Here is a 16,826-nt window from a genome sequence, read left to right on the forward strand (position 1 = left end):
GGCCCTCAAACACCACTCCTTTAGGGAGACTTCCTCCATCTTGCCTTACCCAGGCACACTGAGCGGCTTTTTCACCTGTGCTCCTGGAGCATGGCAGGTGCGTGCATCCTTGTATCATGACATTGATTAGCTTGACTAAAATGAAATGTTCTAGGTCCATCTTCAAAAGCTCCAGGAGGAAGAGTCATTCAGACCTGGGGTAAATCCTCGCTCTTTGACCAAGCAGCTGTGTGATCCTAGGCAAATTATCTAGCTGCTCTTAGACTGTGAAGCCATAAAATGGGAATGTCCCCTTCTGAGAATTTCTTTATTCAAGAGCTACTTATTGAGTGCCTGCTGTGTGCTAGGTTGTCTGTCATCCGTGATAGACAAACATAGACCTGCTTATAGGGGAGGCGAGTAAGGAAGCCAGCACCTTGGAGAGTGCCGTGCATCATGGCACCCGTAGACACTGCGAGCCTTGGTGTCTCAGCACACATCTCCGCTTCTCTGTCTTTATGCAGCCTGAGGCAGACACCCAAATGGTTGCCGAATAAATGAATGAATAAAGACAGAAAAAAGCAACTCAACACATAGGCATAAGAAGCACTCAAGTATCAGCCTCTGAAAATAATACGAATCCCTATTTTGACCTTTTCACAGAATTTTACTCCCAGTTCTTGGGGATCTTGTCCTAAATGCTCCTGTTCTCTACTAAACTTGTTTACCCAATAAGCCATGTGGGTAAAATACTCTTCTGTTTATTTCTGTCAAGATGCAGACAGTGGAGGAGATAGTCAGGAAGAGAGTGAGCTGTATGACCACGAGGAACGCCCATTCGTGCCTCCTTCTGGATACATGATGTACACTGTGTTTCCCGATGGTTCTCCTGTTCCCCAGGGCATGGCCCTGTACGCACCACCTCCTCCCCTGCCCAACAACAGCCAGCCTCTCAGCCCTGGCACTGTTGTTTATGGCCCACCTCCTGCTGGAGCCCCCATCGTGTATGGGCCTCCGCCCCCCAACTTCTCTGTCCCCCTCATCCCTGTGGGGGTGCTGCATTGCAACGTCCCGGAACACCATAACTTGGTAAGTGGAGAGACATGAGACCCCCGTCTACCCTGCTACCATGGGAGACTGAATAAGGTTGTGTATGTGATGATTTGACCTACTTATGAAGGGATTATGTCCCAAAGTATATTCGTAAAGTTGATGTTTAGAATGGAGCAAGCATTCTCTTACTAAAATATCCTTTTGGATGGGAGTTACGGCACCAGGCCAGACCACAAGATTGGTTTAACCACTTTATAACAAAAATACTTTCAGTCCAGAAATTAACCATTTTTGGAGAGCTTATTGTATATTTTTCTATTGACAAGTATGATACTAATGTGTACATACAGGAGTGTTCACGTAGTGGGGCCTGTACTTGTACACGCATGTGTATGTGTGTGTGCACGCATACACATGGATGTGCTTTGTGTATTCACACATAGGAGCAGTATATAGCAAGGTTGTGATGGGGATTATCTCTGGGTGGTAAGATTCATGATTCTTTTTTTCTTTTCATAATTCTTATTGTGCACACATTTCATATTCTCTTTTTCCCACTTAACATTACAAACATTTCCCTGTGGTTTTACAGATGTTTTTAAGCAGTATTTTAATGATTGCATAACATTTCTCTATTTGTAGGCAGTGTAGTTGACTCAACTGTGTGAATTTTTAGTGTATTTCATATTCTTTTCTAAGGCTACATTTCAAGAAATGATTACTTCCTAATCACTAGCTTATTTTGTAAACTTATGGTTCTAAAGAATTAAAATGCATGACAAACTCCTCCTTCAAACTCAAGATGCCTAGAGCTCTTTCTGTTTTCCTTTTCCTCCCAGCAGGTTAAGAGGAAGACAAGGACTAGGACCCCTGAGTGCTGGGCAGTAGGTCAGACTAGTTCCAGAGGGCCTGTGTGTGCTCACGTGGTTGGAACGATAGTCCCTCCCATTGCCCTGCAGTGTCTCAGCGCATGTGTGTTTACGGCAGCGCCGTCAGCTCAGCCTGTCATCACCTCTCGGGCTGGTTCCTTTACCCACCAGCCGTCCCCAGCTGTTCTGTAGTTTCTCACATGCCCTCTTATACCTCCGTGCATTAGCACGTGTTATTTCTTCAGGTTAGGTCTTCCCCATTTCACTTATTCTTCAAAACCCAGGCAAAACCCTCTCCCTCTGGGCAGCCTTCCAGGAAACTCCCCTCCCTATGCCTAGAGAGAGACCCCTGTGTCCGTCTCTTCTGCTACTTGCTGAACTCTGGAGGCAGAGATTATCCATAAGGGGTGCTTGGTGAATGTGTATCAACCATAGTTGGACTGATGGAAAAATTAAAAGCTCTGTTAGTTCATCAGTTTCATCTGTGGCATGTGAAAAAATTGGCCTGACTTGATTTTTCGTTTTCATACTGAAGTCTAGAAGCTACCATCATTTTCACGTCATAGGTAGCACTTTAAGCACAGTCGATTGCAGCTTTTGGCAGGAAAGAAGAGAAACATCAAGTGATGTTTCTCACTATTGCATTTTTTTTTCTTTGTTCAGGAGAATGAAGTTTCTAGATTAGAAGACATCATGCAGCATTTAAAATCAGAGAAACAGGAGCAGTGCACGAGAGCATCCAAGCGGCAGTCGGTGAAAGAATTGGAAGAGCTGCATCGTAATATCGATGGTCTCTTGCAAGAGAAGAAAGACTTAGAGCATGAAGTAGAAGAATTACATGATACCATCCAGAAACATAAACAGCGAAAGTAACTATGATTATTAGCTATTTCACTTTTATAGTTCTGATAAACATGGCATTGGCTTATTAAGGTAACCTGAATCGGTGTTGTCCAGTTGAACTTTCTGTGACCTTGGCAACGCTGTTGATCCATGCCATCCGAAACGGTAATCACCGGCCACGTGTGCCGATTGAGCACTTGAAGTGTGGCTAATGGAACTGAGGAATAGAGTTTAATTTAAAGTTGTAGCCACAGGTGACTCCCAAGTTGCACAGGGCAAGTCCAAGTTCTCTTGGCCCGTAATCCAAATGAGCTCTTCTTGTGGCCCCTCTTGGAGAATGGCATAACCCTCCGCCCTCCCCAGTTACTCTGGCTAAAAACAAGCCGGGTGTGTGCAGCTCTGCTTTCCTCGCTTTCCCAACCCTCCAGTTGGTCTCCGGGTCCTACAACTGTACACAAAGAGCTGTCAAACTGGTCCCCTTCTTTCATCTCCACCGCCCTGGCCTTTCATCATCTCCGCCCAGGTCGTCGTAATAGCTTCTACTTTGGCCTCCCGTGTCTAGGCTCTGTCTCCATTCTACCCTGAATGTGGCTACAGATCCGAGCTAGCCACTCTCCCATGTGACTCAGTCCCGTTAGAATGCACACCACCCTCTGGATCTGAACCTGCCTGCCTGTCTTATCCTTCTCTCCTACACGCAGTGTTTGTTCAGGCCCTACCTGCTTTTCTGTGGTTTCCCCCAACACCACATTCTCCCCTGCCTCTCCACCTATGCACATACTATCCTAGCCTAAAATTGTTTCCCTGCCCCCTGCCTAACTCCACCCTGTCTATCCAGATAAAGGTCAGAGATCCCCTTTTACACAAAGCCTTCCTCATCTCTGGCTCCCACAGTTCGGGTTGGGAACCTTGGGTATAGTACTGTTCACACCGTGTTGTAAGGAGCCCAGGAAGGCGGTGGCTGGGCCTCTTTGTGCCCCAGCATCTGGCATAGGGTCCGTTTGTGAAGGCAGTATCTGCTGAGAGGGCCAGATGGGTGCAGTGATTCAGGAGTTATGACAGTCCCCAGCTTTTGTCATGTCAGTCAGACTGGCCCAGGCACCAGGGTTGCGGGGAGATTGGTGGAGATCCCAGGGGTGAGTGAGCTATGGTCTCTGCCTTCTAGGAGCACACGTGTGACTGGCCGGTAGACCTGGCAGGGAAAAGCCAGGGTCACACTGAGAGAAGAAGATGGGGAATAAATGTGTGAGCGTTTTGGGGCACCTCGGTGGCTCAGTCGGTTGGGCGTCCGACTTGGCTCAGGTCGTGATCTCGCAGTTCGTGAGTCTGAGCCCCGTGTCGGGCTCTGTGCTGACAGCTCGGAGCCTGGAGCCAGCTTCAGATTCTGTGTCTCCCTCTCCCTCTCTGCTCCTCCCCCACTCACGCTTTGTCTCTCTCTCTCAAAAATAAATAAAGCTTAAAAAGAAATTTAAAAAAATGTGTAAGCGTTTCAAGGATGGTTGCTTCTCTTAGTTTTGTAGGCATATGGTGGGGAGAGGTTAAAGTGAGATTTTTTTGAGGGAGGATGGTAGGGCAGTGGGGTAACCACTTCTTTTCCTAGTTATAAAAGTAAAATAAATGCTTACTTTAAGGAGTTTGGATAACACGAAAATGTCCGAAGAAAGGATATGTTTGCCTTCATTTAAAGAGAAACAACGTGTTAAATGTTGATGAACTTATTTTCATGTTTTCCTGTCATAGTTTCGTTTTCAAAGAATTTTGACATGTTAGCCTTGAGTTAGTGACTTCCGTGTCTTGCTTTCTGATTTGTCAAATATCGTTACTATCATTGTATCATTGAACAGTAAATCACAAAATTAGGAAGTCTTTGGGATGGTTGGTGAGCTGCGACTAGCAAGATAGATTTAGGGGGATGGATGATTATTATGGTGGTGGTTTGCTTTCTTTTTATACCATAGGAGAATAGAAACGACAACATTGCCTTGACCCAAGTGCTGACAAAAAAAATAATAATCAAAAAAGATAAAACAGCTGCATCGTACTTTGTATGCATTGTGCACTTACTGTCAGCAGCGTACCATGTTGAATAAAAGGGTAAACCTAGACCTTGAACATGGTCAGATGTAAATGTCTCTTCCGGCCCTTCTCATATGAGAGTAGAAAATCATCGTACATCTTTTTATCAGACTACAAGTGTCTGTATTGTCTACATTTAAAGACTCTTAATATGTTTGTATACGATTTTTTTAGAGACTTCCTTGATGGAAATGTCGAGAGTCTTATGAATGAACTAGAAATAGAGAAGTCACTCAAACACCATGAAGATATCGTGGATGAAATTGAGTGCATCGAGAAGACCCTTATGAAACGTCGAGCAGAACTCAGGGAAGCTGACCGGCTGCTGGCGGAGGCCAAAAGTGAACTTTCACGCACGAAGGAGAAAGTATGTTCTGCTGTGGTTTGGGGTGAGGCAGCTCACTGCCCGTGGCATGAAGGACTAGAAAGAAATCGTGATAAGAACATGGTCGCCCAAGGCGGACAGTTGGGTTCCAGGCTGCACGCTGCTAGTTAAGGAGCTGTGAGAATTCGGGCAAGCCACCTGACTCCCCAGCTTTGCTCCCCCTCACCTATCAGTTCAGGCAAAGAATACTTAGGCTGTTCAGGAAGACTTAAAAGCTGCCAAAATCATTCCGTTCCTAACACACCCTACTTCCTAATCCCGTGTGTGTCTTTAAATTATTTGGGCTCTGATATCTCTCTGTATTAAATAGGTCAATGCTAGATTCATCTAAAAGCAACAGTGGATCTCAGAAGACTTCTTCCTGGTATTACTTCATTCTCCAAGTTGATGATAGAAAATCAAGCATTTTTTGGTCTGAGGTAGTGTTCTTATGACTACGATACAGAAAGAAATGGAGGAAGAAAAGGAGCCCCTACTCTATTGGGCCCCTACTCTGACCACACATTGGCTATTTTATAAATACTGCTTCATTAACCTTTCCTGGCAACTCTGTAAGATGGTGGTTAGCCCAGTTCACTGGTGGAGCTCAGAGAAGCTGGTAGCTGGCCCAGGGCCACACAGCTCAAGTTCTGCCTCACCAAGAGAGCTTTTTTTTTTTTTTAATGTTTTATTTATTTTTGAGAGACAGAGACAAAGCATGAGCAGGGGGAGGGGCAGAGAGAGAGAGAGAGAGAGAGCGAGATACAGAATCCAAAGCAGGTTCCAGGCTCTGAGTTGTTAGCACAGAGCCGGACCTAGGGCTCAAACCCATGAACCACGAGATCATAACCTGAGCTGAAGTTGGTCGCTTAACCAACTGTGCCACCCAGGTACCCCACCCAAGAGCTTTCTTAGTTTGAGGAGAATTCCAGGGTAAAAAAGTCCCATACCCACATGGAGGCATCTCAGAAACTATTTTTATGTTATTTCAACATGGATGGATTTAAATGAATAGAAATCTGTAACCCAGGAACTGAAACAAAGGATTTATTAAAGATATTCTGTGAGTGATGGCTTTAATAAGAATGGAAAAACATCCTGGTGTCTTTTCAGATGATCAACTGATCATGTTCCTTCTGTCACATGTTAGACGATTGTGAGATAACATAGGCGTGAGCAGGACTAGAGAAAACTTTATCACTGGTATATAAAAGAATATTGATACCAGTGGTAGGCAGAAATAGTAAGTGAACTGAGGCTAGTAAGCTCTTCCTCTTTTGTCCTCCCAAAATGATTCAGGGAGGCAGCTTGCTAAGGAGGAAGAGCGAGGGAGAAGGTGGTGCATTTTGTGAGAAGGATGCCAGACATGTTAAAACCTAACATAGAAAGAGATAGAAAACTACTTAGAAATGTGACTTTCTGAAGCACGTAGTGCGTTTTGTCCAGTGCTTTGCTGATGAAACTGACAGAAACCAGGGATCTGGAATGGAAGGAAGTGTGGTGAGCTATCTAGCTGTTTGGGAGCTCGCCAGCCTTCTTGCATCCACATGGGAGATGTACTGGACTAGTTTAACAAGCCTGGGACTTTGGTGCAGCTGCACAGCTTGAGTATTTGGCCCGAAGGGGAGTCACTGTTCAACGAAGTGCAAAAGCAAGCACTATTTTTGGACCTTTGGTGGCATTGTCTTAAACCTCTTATTTTAGACAGAAAAAGGAAACCAAGTTGATTAAAAAAAAAAAAAACTGTTTTTGAAAAAAAAAAAAAAAGTAATCTCTTTTTGCCAAATCCTGTACAGGAGGAGTTTTAAGTACTTCGACAAAAGTACTTAATGTTTGTGTTTCTCAGACATTATTAATTCATCTTTAAATGAAGGAGGTTTTATTTAACACGATCTGATCTAGAGTACAGTAATAATCTCTGTGAAGGAGGGACTGTTGGTAAAATCAGCTTGTTGTCACTTAATTGTGGAGATATTTTTAATTGAATAAGATAACATAATAGTATACAGATTATTTTTAAGTAAAAGATCATTCACAGTGTCACCACCCTCAAGTGACTTTTTCTTTTTGCAGAGCCTTTCTGTCTTTGCAGACACAGATCTAATTGCACATAGTTGCCCTTAGAGTGCCATTTTAAATTTGTTTTTTTCAGCCAACATAATACCATTAACATTCTTCCATGTTGCTATATTGTCATCTTAAAGGCTACACAGTACTCCATTGTGTTGATGCTTTATCACTTAATCTATCACTTGTCAAGTTGTATTTCAGTACACAATGAGCATTTTTATGTAGTCATTTTTTTACTCCTGAATTCTCTTCTGAGAGTTGGAGAGTCAAAGTGAATGCACATTTTTATCAGTCTTTCTGTATGGCCTTGTCGATTTTCCTAAGAGGTGCAAAAAGAGTGTGGTAACTGAATCGCTTCTAATGACAGTGTCTTTTTTAGACAAAAGATGCCGTTGAGAAGTTCGCTGATGCCAAGAGAAATCTATTGCAAATCGAAAAAGATGCTGAGGAGTTAGAAAGGAGAGCCCAGGAAACTGCTGTTAACCTTGTCAAAGCTGACCAGCAGCTCAGGTAGGTGGAGTCCCTCTTGGCTATTGATGTATTCGGGGAGATCAATGACAAGTTCGGGGCTAAGGGAGTAGTAATCGCCTTAAGATAAATAATGCAGGCTAAGTCTAAGGGGCCTTGCAGAGTAAAGCAGTGTGTTGTAGATTACTCGAGGCTGACGCAAAGGGTTTGGAGCAGCACAAAATGGAGCAAGAAGAAACTTTGAAAGAAATAAACAAAGTTGTTGCAGCAAAAGACTCCGACTTCCAGTGCCTGAACAAGAAGAAGGAAGTACTGACCGGAGAGTAAGTACAGCCTCTGGGGGGCCCAAGGGGCTTGTGCTGGAAGACCGCTCTTGGGGTTCAGCCTTCCTTCAGATCTGCTCCAGTGCTGCTGGTGTTTGTAGGCTGCAGAAATTGCAGAAGGACATAGAGGCCGCACAACACAATGAGGATCACCACCTGCACGTCCTGGAAGAGTCAGAGACCCTCCTGCAGGCCAAGAAAGCTGAGCTGGAAAAGCTGAAAAGCCAGGTATGGCAACTGATGCCTTGGAAAAGCAGTTCATGCTGCTTTGAAACCTGCGTTTCTGTTACGATTATAAAAAGTAATACATGTTTGATTGTAGAAAAGACTGGAAAATACAAAATAAGATATAAAGCATAAATGAGGCTCTGTATCCTAGTGATTAAGAGTAGAGTCCAACCCAAATTTGAATCGCAACTCAGTAGAATAAATAGAATATATTACTGAGTAAAAGAAGTGGGTCTAAAAATGGGATACACCCCTCAGTTGGCTGAGTGTCCGACTTTGGCTCAGGTCATGATCTTGCGGTTTGTGAGTTCCAGCCCCACGTCGGGCTCTGTGCTGACAGCGAGGAGCCCAGAGCCTGCTTCGGATTCTGTGTCTTCCTCTCTCTCTGCCCCTCCCCTGCTCACGCTCTGTATCTCTCTCATAAATCTAAATAAACACTAAAAAAAAATAAATAAATAAAGTTTTTTAATAAAAAAAAAAAACCAAACAGGATGCACCCTAAGATCATTTATGCTAAATGTGTTTATGAACACTCGTGCTTATATTTTTGGTCTGTATCAAAGCACAAAAGCAGTCATCTGATAAGGGGAGACAAATATTTTCTATTTTCTTCCTTTTGCACATCTGCATTTTCTGTTTTTTATATAAAATGTGTACTATTCTTAAAGTTGACATTTTTAAATTTACAAAATGAATAAATTTAAAAAATCCCTGCCTGACTTCCATTGCCAAGGTAATGGAATAAGGTATATAGACACACAAGTATTTTGAAAACCATAACCTGAGGGATATTCCTTATTATCATCTTGTTGTTTTTGCTATGATTTGATGGATATGCTTTTATGTATGCGAACTCGAGATCTTTATTAGGCATTTGATGCCTGTACCCCCAGCCTGGCCCTCCTGACTCCTGCAGCTGGGATAATTACAATTAGGCTAGCCCCTGATTTCCCCACTACCGTTAGCTGGACTGAATATTCTCCATCACAGCAAGCACGAAGGTTGTCAAGCTTTGCATTCTTCCCTTTTCTTGAACACAGGTATCCGATCAGCAGCAAGAACTGGCCGTCTTGGACAGGGAGTTAGGGCATAAAAAGGAAGAGCTGCGTCTACTCCAGGGAAGCATGGTCCAGGCCAAAGCTGACCTCCAGGAGGCGCTGAGACTGGGAGAAACCGAAGTAACGGAGAAGTGCAATCATATTAGGGTGTGTTCTTTACTAGTTTTCTTAAGAATCCAAGGGCGATGTTCTAGGTTTATCTTAACATATTTTAATTAGTTTTCTCTCCAAATGCAGCTCTAAATTCCTGAATCGTGAACCCTCTGTAACATCAGTTTGATGTACTGTTCTGTATCCAGGCTGTGGCTGCATGGATAGCTCTCCCATAGTATTTTCTGGACATACCCAAGGTTCTCGGCCTCTGTGCCTTTCTCATACCATTTCTTCTCCAGGAATTTCCTTTTTGGGAATGGTCAGATGCTAGCCATTTTTCCTAGTTCAGCTGCATGCCACTAAGTTGACTTTCCTGACTTTTCCTTTACCTTGGAAGGAATTTCTCTCTTCTGAGTTTGGAGGCACTCTGCAGGTTTCCTAGGGCGTCAGAGCCTTTCATGACCATGTTTATGCTCCTTGCTGATTTCCCCCAAGGTGCTCAGCCTCTTGAGGGCAGGAGATGTATCAGAGTCAGCCTTCTCTTTCTATAACACATTGCCTTGCACATAGTACGTACTGTTTATGCATTTTAAATGAAGACGATATGTGACTTCCTTACTTCCGTGATACAGAAATATGTTAGTGGAAAGTAAAATACAGTGCTGTTCTTGACATAAAAGGCAAAATTGAACTTGTTTCCAAATTGGAGTTTTTGTGAAATGAGATAGTTAATAACAAAACTGTTCTCAGTATAATTTCCATTCATAATTTTGTGGAGGGAGTTGACTTTTTTTTTTTTTTTTTTTTTTTGGCACAGGAAGTAAAATCTCTTCTGGAAGAACTGAGTTTTCAGAAAGGAGAACTCAATGTCCAGATTAGTGAAAAAAAAACTCAGCTTGCACTCATAAAGCAGGAAATTGAAAAAGAGGAAGAAAATCTTCAGGTAGTTTTAGGGCAGATGTCTAAACATAAAACTGGTAAGTTTAAAGGAAAACAATCATATAAAGTCAGAGTTTGGAAAAGTGTTTTTTCCAGATCACAGGAAGAATATGAATAGTGAAATAAACTTCTTTTAAAGATATGAAGGAAAGCAGTATGATAAAAGGAATACAATATTTTTTGTCATTCAAATCGATAAAGTTTATTTAAAAGCTAAATAGTCCTGATCATTGCTGACCAGAGCGTGGAGAAGGAAGAGCATTTATAGGCTGTTGATAGAAAAATAAATTGGACCAACCCCCCAGTGTTTCAGGACTGAAAATTCATACCTGTTAAACCATTTAGCTCAGTTCTAGTTTCTGAGGGCAAGCATTCATGCACGTTGCAGCAGTATTGGATTTATTTATTTATTTATGTAGTGAGCAAGTATTTCCTTGCTTCACAAATTAAGCTGGCTGAGTTGACTACTTACAGCAAAATTTATAATGACAAAATTTGGAACCATGGCCAATTTAAAAGCTATATTTCAAACATTGAAGGGCATGCAAAAATGCCGATGGGAAGACTGAAAAAATAGATAAAAACTGAATATAGAGTGGAGTCCCAAGTTATTTTGAAAATCTGTGTGGTACGTGTGCGTGCGTGTGTGCACACTCCTGGGAGGAAATGCGTCAGGATGCTGTCGTCGTAGTGATCATATTTGGATAGTGGGATAATGATGGGTTTTCTTTTTTTTCTTTTTCTTTTTACTCTTTTCTTGAAATTTTCTATGGTGACCAAATATTTTTTTTAATCAGAAAAAAGTTAATACTTAAAAAATCTATATTTTAAAATATAAAAAATTATTATCTGAATCTCAACTTACATATTTTGAAGTTTTTCCTATTTTTTTTTTAAATTCATTTAGATGGAGCACTTGCTCGTAGAACTAGATCTTTGTTATGTTTTGGGGTTAAAATTTTTAAACAAACTTTAACAAATTAATGTTTAACAAGATTTTAAAGAATTTTTTTAAGTTAAAATACAGTTAGCTCCAGTAATTCACACAACAGATATGTTTTGATGACCTATTGTTTCTTGTATCCATAGCACTATTTTCTGTTTCAGTTTGTAAGTGCTGTGAACTTCATTTAACAGCATGGACCATGTTCTGTTCCTCTTAGAACTAAAGAATATTCTGGACATGCTGCAACTTGAAAGCAAGGAGCTGCAAGGTTTGAAGCTACAACATGAGCAAAAGTTGTCTGAGTTAGAGAAGACTCAGGTCGAAGTGCTGGAGGTAATAAACAAAGCCGTTTTACCCCTAGCCAACTGCAGTCTTCCTCGGTGGGCACATGTGAGTCCCCTTTTATCTGACTTAGGAGAGACTGGAGTTAGAGAATCTGCAGCAGACAGCCCTGCAACAGAAAGGGGAAATTGAGTGGCAGAAGCAGGTCCTCGAGAGGGACAGACGGGAAATAGAGCGGATAACTGCCGAGACCCGAGTGCTACAGTCGTGTGTTGAGTCTTTGAGCAAAGAAAAGGAAGATCTCGAAGAAAAATGTGACAGCTGGGAAAAGAAGTTGGCACAGAGCAAACGGTAAGAGCAAAAACCAGTAAGCTTGCAAGATCTCTTCTTCAAGGCTGAAGCATAATAAACACTATTTTAAAAAGAGTGGAAAATAGAGAAAAGGAAAAAAAAATACCCCACGAACTCAGTGTCACAATACAATTCATCAATACCATTTCTGGGGGAATTTCCTTTTAGGCTTTTTTCCCCCCAAAGCACTTTTTTAAATAACCTGTTGTGTGTGTGTTTAAGGAAAATAATGGATGCTGGAAGATATAAATAAATGGAGAGAGATACCTGTTTGTGGGTAGAAAGACAGTATAGTTAAGATTCCATTCTCCTCAAATTGATCTTTAGATTCAAAATAATAAAAATTGCAACATGCTTTTAAAATAGAAATTGAGGGGCGCCTGGGTGGCGCAGTCGGTTAAGCGTCCGACTTCAACCAGGTCACGATCTCGCGGTCCGTGAGTTCGAGCCCCGCGTCAGGCTCTGGGCTGATGGCTCAGAGCCTGGAGCCTGTTTCCGATTCTGTGTCTCCCTCTCTCTCTGCCCCTCCCCCGTTCATGCTCTGTCTCTCTCTGTCCCAAAAATAAACGTTGAAAAAAAATAAAATAAAATAAAATAAAATAAAATAGAAATTGAGAGTCTGCTTCTGAAATTCGTGTGGAAATGCAAAGATTGGAGGTAGAATAGAATCTAAAACTTTTTAGATATGACACCAAAACAACTTTGAAAAAGAACAAATGTTCAGAGCTTAACACTGCCCTATTTCAAGACCCCACATACAGCTGTTGTGACTGAAATGCTGTCGTACAGGTAGAAAGATAGACAAAGCAGTCCGTAGAACAGAACAGAAAGTCCAGAAGTAAACGCACGAATGTGTGGACAACCAATTTTGACTAAGATGCAAAGGCATCATCTTCAGTAGAGAAAAGGCAGAGTTTTCAAAAACTGTTGCTGAACCAATTGTATATCCAAAACCCCAAAAATGAACTTCAGTCCACACCCATGCTATAAATAGAAATTATCCCCAAAAGGACCATAAATATCAATGTGAAACCTAAATATAAAACTTTTAGGAGAACACAGGGAAAACACCTTGGTGACCTCGGGTTAGGCAGGATTTCCTAGATGTGACCCCAAAAGCATGATCCATAAAAGAATAAATTGGTAAAATTGGACTTCATCAGAATTTGAAACTTCTCCTCAAAAGACACTGTTAAGACAATGAAAAGACCTGTCCCAGCCTGGGAGAAGAACCTTTGCAACATGTATTCGATAAAGGAGTTGTACTCGGGGCCGCCTTCGGGGCTCAAGCCAGTAAGCATCCGACTCTTGATTTCAGCTCAGGTCATGATCTCAGGGTTCGTGAGTTCCAACCCCGCATCTCACTTCACCCTGGCAGTGCAGAGCCTGCTTAGAATTTTTTCTCTCTCTCTCTCTCTCTCTCCCTCTCTCCCCCCACCTGCTTGCGCGCATTTTTTTTTTTTAAAAAAAAAAAAAAAAAAAAACAACTTAAAAAAAACCCTTTCCTCTTAAAAAAAAAAAGTACTTGTACCCAGAACGTATATCTTAAAGAGCTGTAATTAGAAAACGAACAACCCAGTTTTTTTAAAGGGGCAAAAGACTTGAAAAGACATTTTACTTAAGATGAATGGGTGGCAAATAAACACATAACAAGATGCTCAACATTATTAACCATTAGGAAAGTCCAAATTCTTAAAGTTTTATTTATTTTGAGAGAGCGAGCGAGCGAGCTTGTGCACAAGCGGGGGAGGGGCAGAGAGAAGGAGAGACAGAATCCCAAGCAGGCTCCGCACCATCAGCGCAGAGCCTGATGTGGATCTCAAACTCATAAACTGTGACATCATGACCTGAGCTGAGATCAAGAGTCGGGGGGTGCCTGGGTGATTCAGTCGGTGCAACGTCCAACTCCTGAATTTATGAGTTCATAAAACTCATGAGTTTGAACCCCGCATCAGCTCTGGGCTGTGAGTACAGAGTCTGCTTGGGATTTGTGTTCTCTCTCTCTCTGTCCCTTCCCTGAGTGTGCTCTCCCTCTCTCTCTGTCTCAAAATAAATACATAAACAAAAAAAGAAAAATTAAAAAAAGACGCTTAACCAACTGCACCACGCAGGCCCCGCAGAAAATGCAAATTAAAACCACAATGAGATATCATTACACACCTATTAGAAGGGCTAAAATTAAACACTGACCATACCAAATGTTCATGTATGAATTTTCATACACAGTTGCTGGGAGTGTAAATTTTTGGGCACTTCAGAGCATGGTTTGGCAGTTATTTTGGAAACTAACACCTACCGGAAGAGCTAGCCATTCCACTCCTAGATTGTTCTTCAGAAGTGAAAATGTACGTTTATACAAAGAATGACAGGCATTGATGTTCATGGCAGCTTTATTTGCAACAGCCCAAACCTGGAAACAACCTAAAAGTCCCATCAGCTGGTGAATGCATAGACCGATTCCAGTATACCCATCCCTTGGAATACCATGTAGCAATGGAAAGGGAATGCAGTGTTGCTTACACACAACAACATGAATGACTCAAAGTGACTACGCTCAGGGGGAGAAGCCAGACAAAAGCGAGCCCCTACTGTAGGACTCCATTTACGTAAAAGAAGTTATGCTCATGCCCGTCTGTCTTTTGGACAAATCCTATTACATGCACAATCGTGTTTCCTGCTTTCTCACTGATGAGAAGCTAGCGATCTGTTTTAATCGCCAGACTTTTGGAATTCTGAGTGCTGTCCATGTTTTTATCCCTGGTGTTTATAAAGCTTCAGTTTAGAGAGTCCCTTTTCCAAAAATCTCCTGTTTGGAAAGCGGAAAACAAGACGTCTTTTGAAAAGGAGTTGAAGAGCCTTCGGTTTTGTTAAGATTTATGATCATTCGTAGTCCGTAACTACCCCGTGAGGGCAGAACACTCTTCCTCGGTTGTGTCTTGTGCGTGCTTGAACATTTTACGCTTCATAGTCTGACTTACTCTGCTTGGACGGTAGGGTTTTGGCAGCTGCAGAAGAGAATAGCAAAATGGAGCAGGCAAACTTAGAGAAGCTGGAATCGGATGTCAGAAACTTGCAGCAGGGGCTGGACCAACTGCACAGAGAGAAGCTCTCACTGCACAAAGACATGGCAGCCACGCAGCAGCAGCTCCGAGGTAGGCGGCCGCATGGTGGGAGAGACGAGGCTCTTTCCTGCTCTGGCTGCTGCTTTTCATTGTCTGCTTTTCTTATTCTAGAAATAACTCCTTGCTAATGGGCATGGGGTTTATTTTAGAAGTGACAAAAATGTTCTAAAATAGATGGTGGTGGTGTTTGCACGACTCCGTGAATGTACTTGAAGCCACTGAATTGCATAAACAGGTGAAAGGCATGGTGTGTGGATTCTGTCTCAATAGAGCCGCTTAAAAAATTAGTTGATGTTTCTTAAAGAACAATTTAAAAACATAGGTAAAAAAATGAAATAAACACCCTCAGAGGGAATTCCTGTTGACAGGTTGGTGAATATCTTTCCAGATTTTTTCCTTGGGCTGTGGGTGTGTGATTAAAAAAAAAAAAAATGCAGATGATGCCTTTATTACCAAATCTTTGTAAATATCCATGATTAGGAGAAGTTACTAAGTAATCCTGGCTAACAACATGCTTGTTAAGCACTTACTCTTAGACGTGATGCAGTTATTTGATATGCATTTTTTTCATTTAATCCTGGTAACATTTTTGTGAGACAGAAACTATTTCACCCATTTATAGATGAGGAAAGCTTAGTTTCCTTGTGACTTAACTCAAGTGAGAAGTGGCTTACAGCTAGTAAGTGACAAAGCCAGTATAGATATAAAACCTGTTCCCAAATTGTCTCCCTTTAAGGGTGTATCAAATTTACATTTCTGTCCACATTGTAGAAGGTACTCATTTCCGAGCCATGCACGTCATCAGTGCTAGGCATTGTCTAGAAACTGTTTTTATTGTGAGGTTTCGAACACGTAAGTCTTTATAAACCTGAGTGCCATGCCCAGGTGTATGTGCCGCACATGTCACTCTTTCTTCTGACCTTTTAGTAAGATGACACGGTATAAGCCATACATTTAACAGGTAAGTTTATGTTCACCTCCACTTTCTTTGGGGGGCCGATGGGGATTTGGAAAATGCATACGAATGTATTCGTTTTATGTAAATATTATTTCTATAGAAAAACAAGAAGCAGTAAACTCACTACAGAAAGAACTAGCTGATGTCCAAGACCATCTGAACCTAGCCAAACAGGTAAGCTCCGTAACAAATGCGATCTTCTAGTAGTGTCCTGAAGGCATGCAGACCACTGGTTCAAATAACAAACAAATCAAGTAGGTTGGTTCCTTGTCACGCCAGCAGGTCCCAGCGGGCCTTCATATGACAAAGACATACATACACACACCTTTTGGTGCAGAGCAGTGATTTTCTCATTTATTTTAAGTTTCAGTCAAAGGTTATAAGTAAGGTGGGAAGCTAGACCAGAGCGCAACCCTTCAGCAGCCCCTCTGGGGGCTTTAGGCACCAGATGGACCATCTCTTATCCATGACACAGACAAGGCCCCCAAAGGCTGGGCTTAGACGCGGTCATTCATTGAGCTGCACGGTAACTGCCACCTGCAGGGGATCTGGGCATCCGTCTTATCAGATGTTCGTTGAGAGCTGTTCTTGACCCTTCTACTTCTGACGGTCTTCTTAAAGGCAACTGAGTGTTGTCCTGTGAGAACAGTGTGTGATTTAAGTTTCAGAGAACCTCAGGCAAGTTCTGGGCTTCGGTTTTCACTGTGTAGATTAGGAGTTCGATTAGACGTCTAAATCCTTCCATCTACCTTAAGGATTCTGTGTTTCTAAGATGTAGAAAACTTCAAATCAAAGTATCCCATC

General features: G+C 42.1%; 1 protein-coding gene across 11 annotated transcripts in view; it reads left to right on the forward strand.

The window, feature by feature from the left end:
- Nucleotides 1-16,826, forward strand: part of CNTRL (centriolin) — an 84,970-nt gene that overhangs the window by 58,341 nt on the left and 9,803 nt on the right. For all 11 annotated transcript variants that reach the window (XM_040482144.1, XM_040482149.1, XM_040482151.1 and 8 more), the window contains 12 exons: nucleotides 755-1,068; nucleotides 2,565-2,770; nucleotides 4,995-5,187; nucleotides 7,634-7,764; nucleotides 7,905-8,045; nucleotides 8,147-8,273; nucleotides 9,314-9,478; nucleotides 10,242-10,401; nucleotides 11,527-11,642; nucleotides 11,725-11,942; nucleotides 14,937-15,094; nucleotides 16,123-16,196. In XM_040482144.1, the coding sequence (XP_040338078.1) occupies nucleotides 755-1,068; nucleotides 2,565-2,770; nucleotides 4,995-5,187; nucleotides 7,634-7,764; nucleotides 7,905-8,045; nucleotides 8,147-8,273; nucleotides 9,314-9,478; nucleotides 10,242-10,401; nucleotides 11,527-11,642; nucleotides 11,725-11,942; nucleotides 14,937-15,094; nucleotides 16,123-16,196 (2,003 nt within the window). The remainder of the gene's footprint in view (nucleotides 1-754; nucleotides 1,069-2,564; nucleotides 2,771-4,994; nucleotides 5,188-7,633; nucleotides 7,765-7,904; nucleotides 8,046-8,146; nucleotides 8,274-9,313; nucleotides 9,479-10,241; nucleotides 10,402-11,526; nucleotides 11,643-11,724; nucleotides 11,943-14,936; nucleotides 15,095-16,122; nucleotides 16,197-16,826) is intronic.

Source organism: Herpailurus yagouaroundi, unplaced genomic scaffold (genome assembly GCF_014898765.1).
Source record: "Herpailurus yagouaroundi ecotype Mexico unplaced genomic scaffold, PumYag 160, whole genome shotgun sequence".
Classification (NCBI taxonomy): Eukaryota; Metazoa; Chordata; class Mammalia; order Carnivora; family Felidae; genus Herpailurus; species Herpailurus yagouaroundi.